The sequence below is a fragment of the Geospiza fortis genome, unplaced genomic scaffold, assembly GCF_000277835.1.
Source record: "Geospiza fortis unplaced genomic scaffold, GeoFor_1.0 scaffold391, whole genome shotgun sequence".
Classification (NCBI taxonomy): domain Eukaryota; kingdom Metazoa; phylum Chordata; class Aves; order Passeriformes; family Thraupidae; genus Geospiza; species Geospiza fortis.
The window spans coordinates 1,038,691-1,043,218 of NW_005054472.1; the positions used below are offsets into that span (position 1 = coordinate 1,038,691).

Sequence of the window (4,528 nt, forward strand, 5' to 3'; positions counted from 1 at the left end):
GCTGCCTGCCTGCTGAGCACGCAGACGCAGGCGGTGTCGATGCGGATGAACCTCCAGGCCGCCTGCTTGCCCTCCATGGTCAGGGCCTTGACGAAGGTGTGGGTGGTGGTGCAGTACGAGTTCCAGTGCTTGGCGTCGATGCCGCGGCACCCGCCCGACACCGGCTTGGGGTCCCTGCACTTGGTCTCGAAAAAGTACTGCTTAAAGACATTGTTGTTGATGTTGACCTCGCCCAGCACCGTCACCTCCTTGCCCTTGATGTCGGTGGCTGTGGTTTTGTCCCCGACCCACATGCTGACGCTGTCGCACACCGAGAACTCCCCGCGGTGCAGCACAGGGTGCGTGCTCCTCCTGCTCCTCGCAGTCCTGTTGAGAGCCCCCGTGCCGCTGAGAAATCCCAAATTCCGGCCCTGCCCGGCCAGCGGCGGGGGCTCCGTGCTGAACAGCACCCGGGGAGAGCGGAAACGCCGCTTCCGAAAGATTTTGGGGTCCACAGTGATGTTTAGAGCTTCTCTGCTGCCAAGGCTCCACGTGGTGTGGCCGTGGGATGTCTGCAGAGCCTCCTGGGCAATGCGGTGTCGGTCGCTCCGGGTGCTGAGCAGGGAATGTTCTGCAGGAAACTCCAGTGGGGCATTGTCCTCTGACTTGGGAGCTGCCTGTGTGCCGATCAAAAAAGCTACAGTCAGAGTGTAGAACAGCATGGGCATTACGTTATGACCTAGAACGAGACAGAAAGGCACTGTTACTGTAGAGTGTAGAACAGCATGGGCATTATAGTATGACCTAGAACAGGAGAGAAGGGCACTGTTACTGCAGTCAGAGTGTAGAACAGCATGGGCATTACATTCTGACCTAGAATGAGAGAGAAGGGCATTGTTACTGTGAGGCAGGAGGGCACAAACTGCTGCTGTTCTGGCCATAAATTTATCAGATACCCAGGATCATACAGATTTCATCAGGTATTCATGTGAGTGCCAGATGTTGTTCTTCCGGAAGAGCTCATTCAGACAGCATCAGTGTTCTTAATAAAGCGAGAACATTAGAAAATAATAGCAAGATTATTATTAATTCCTCTGGTATTTGTCGTTAGAGCACTGTTTATGAAGCACTTGTTTGGTGTTATTTATGTGGAGACCATATGGTGACAGCATGTTCCCAGGAGTCAGATCTCTAGTGAGTTTTGCAGCAACCTTTTTGGCCGGGGCCGGTCTCTTGGCTGCACAGGAGTGAAAGCAGAAGCAGTCCCTTGGCTAGAACAGCTGTCCATTCCCTAAATTTGTCTGCAGAGGCGTCCTTGGGGCTACAGTGGGGGCCACCAAGCCAGTACTTCATGCCATTATCACACCCTCAGCAGCCACACTCACCTGCCACGGGGCAAGACCCTGCTGCAGGCTGGCTCAGCAGCCTCCAGCAGCTGCCAGCTCTCCCAGCTGCCCTTTCAGGACACACCACATCACTGAGTTAGGGCAGATAAAGCCCAGGCTCCTTCCTTGATGAGCTCAGGTATCTGTGTCACAAGGGCAGATGGGATTTTTCCACATTCAAGGGCAATTATGGGAGCACTGTGGAAACCAAACTACCTCTGCTTAGATACAGCACAGCTACAGCCATTGTGGCCAAAGTACTGGGAATTCTGGACAGGGAAACACCTGGTTTTTTTTCAGAATGCCACGAGCAAGAACTCCCCAAAAGTCCCTGCCGAGCAGATGCAGTGCCAGTGCTGGTCCTCCTTCAATCCAGAGGACAGGCACATCTGTTTGGGTGTGGAAAAATGCAAGCCAAATGTCTAAACCTTTGCTAAGATCCATTTCATGCAGGAAGAGCAGCAGCAGCAATACCTCGTTGGGCAACTACCATGTGCTGACTAATTCAGCCACATGTTGGGAATGAGAGACATTCAAAAATGCTCTGGAATTGCAGTGAAGGGCAGACATTGTATTTCCTCTGTAAAGACTTAATAAGCAGAGACAGGGTATAAACAGAAAAGCCCAAGTGAGGCTCCTCCCCGTCTCTTTGCCTTGTTTTCCTGACATGTCTCAGCTGGCCCCGAGCTCTGCCGTGGCTGGCCAGCAGGCAGGGAGCCCCAAAGCCACTGGACAAACAGGGTTTTGTACCAGAGGAATCAGGCTCTGCAGTTCCACTGTGATTTCCCAGAATTTCTCTGTGTTTTTGCTGGGTGTGGGTCAATTATGGTTGCAGTTCCCCCCCTCTGTGGAGCTTTGTCAGATTAGAATCCCAAGGAGCACTAAAGGACTTGACCAGGATGCTCTGCCAGAGCATAATCCTGTGGAAAATGCAGAACAACCCTAAGATGTCCCACAGGATCTCGTGTGTCTTATCTCAGACAGGAGCTGAAATGACATAAACAGCAAGGTTTGTGCAGGGCTGAGCAAACATTCAGGGAGACACCAAGTGAAGCAGTGACTGAGGAGGGAGGAGAAGCAGAGCCCTGGAGGGGAGGAAGGAAGAGAAAGGCCAAAAGCCGTGTGAGCACTTGTCTGTGCAACTGCTGGGCTGGAGGCATTGGAGACAAAATGATGACGAGGAGAGTCAAATGTTTGTCACAGAGCAAATCCTCACTGTTCCAAAGGCACTTTAATTTGTTTAAAGCAAGGCTGAGGGTTGCTGCTTTCCCACGTGCTGCTCGTGCTGGAGCACTCGTCATCCTCTGTATAAGGAAACAGAGCTGGGTGTAGCTCAGAGCTTGGCTGTGCACCCTCCAGAGAGTAACCCCTTGTTCCACAAGCAAACTAAAGTCAGATGGTTCATTACATCTCTCAAGAGTCAGCTTTCCCGACAGAAATGTTAATGGAAAAGGTTTGCAGAATAAAATCCAGGCACAATTTCGCCATGCCAATAGCAGCCTCAGTGTATTGTGTTTATGCATAAAGCCTTTTTTTATTATTTCCTTCTATAGGAAAGAGATGCTGCAATGTCAGCAGAGAGCTGGTTCTGGTTTTGTGCTATACAAGATTTGCTGCTCTAAAATGCAGCTACATTTACCACCCTTCTCTGGGTTTTTGTGTTGCCTGTGCTGAAATTTTTGATTTAAGGCCATTAACACAAAAGCAGAAAGACCTTGCATGCCTTTTTTCTTTAATTGCCTTGCATTTCCTCTCCTTGTGCTAAATCGTTCTGTGGAGTGTGGCCCAAACATAGACAGAATGTATTTGGGATACATAATAACTTCTCAGGATTCAAAGTGGAACATTTTTTAGCAATTAGTGAGTTAGTGGAGAATAGAAACATTAAAAAAGTGAACTCAACTTGATGACAACACAGGCAAGAGAAGTTAACATTAAAGAATAGATGTGCCCTGGGCTGTGAGGGTTGTGAACTCTTTTGCTAGCACACAGAGGTATTTTACAGGCTATTTTGGGGAGTTTGGGGTGTCCCTGCCCATGGCATGGGGTTGGAACAGAATGAACTTTAAGGTCCCTTCCAACCCAAACGATTTTGGGATTCTATGATTCTCTCTCCAAAACTTGTCCCATAATTAGTTATTAGAGCCTCTGATGGTGCTTTCTGGAGATGCTCACAGGAGATGCCTCATGCAGCCACCTGGACTTGCAGGGGATGTGCAGCTGCCAGTTCCAGTGCTGGGGGTCCGTGGGTGTGTGATGGGAACCCTGGGCACAAAGGTGTGGAGGGATGGAATGTAAGAAAATAAAGATAGTGCGGAAGGTAATCTCACACCTGAGGAGTTGCAGCTGTACTAATCACCAAAGATTAAGAACAGCCCTGCCCTTAACAGGCCACAGCTGTGTCCAGTAAGAAGAAGAGTGCTACAAAAGAGTTGGAGTTTGTTGGCTGTGCTGTGAAGAAGAAGGAGTCAGTGTTGCAAGGAGCTGCCCATGAGAAATCACTGAGAAGGTATGGGAGCTTTGCAATAAGATGACAACACAAAGGTTATCACAGGCATTGTGATGCCAAAGTTACCTCACCTGTGCTAACCCCACTTCTGTGCTGGGCCTGTGTCATGAACTGTTAGCCTGGCCCTGGGGGACTCCAGGCTGCTGTGGCAGAGTGTGGCTTACCTGTGAGGAGTGGACTGCACGAAGAACTGCTCCCCCAGCAAGGTCCTTATTTCATCCAGAGCTGAGCCGGGCTGGGCTGCACCTTGCCATGGGGCCCTGCTGCTCCTGCCAGCTGTGTGTGCTGTGGGTCACTAGGGCAGAAGGGTTTGTGTCAGTAATCAGCCAGTAAATCAGAGTTCTCAGTGCCATCCCCCATGGCAGCAGGGGCACAGGGACAAACCCCCCTGGCTTTCTGAGCTGTGCCTTTTCTTGATGTCACAGCATCAAGGGAAACTTGTTCCACTTGTCCAAAGCACTTCCAGACTTTGCAGAGCAGCACATTTGTAAGACAGGGCTGCCTTTACTCAGCACCTTTACTAGATTATGGTTATTGATCCACTGCTTCCCACTCCTCTCAGACACCTCCCAGGCTCAGCAAACCCAGGAGTGGGCAGCAATAGCTGATGGCACTGCACAGCAGCCAGGCACAAAGCAGGGCTCACAGCCCCAAC

At 50.4% G+C, this 4,528-nt stretch overlaps 1 protein-coding gene across 1 annotated transcript in view; it reads right to left on the reverse strand.

The window, feature by feature from the left end:
- The window catches only part of NGF (nerve growth factor), a 4,296-nt gene extending 125 nt beyond the window's left edge, over nt 1–4,171 (reverse strand). Inside the window, exons 1-2 of the mRNA XM_005428108.2 lie at nt 4,038–4,171; nt 1–718 (exon numbers count right to left, since the gene is read on the reverse strand). The exon at nt 1–718 is cut by the window's left edge and continues 125 nt beyond it. Of these exons, the coding sequence (XP_005428165.1) occupies nt 1–707 (707 nt within the window). The 5' untranslated portion in view covers nt 708–718; nt 4,038–4,171. The remainder of the gene's footprint in view (nt 719–4,037) is intronic.
- Nucleotides 4,172–4,528: the final 357 nt, after the last annotated feature.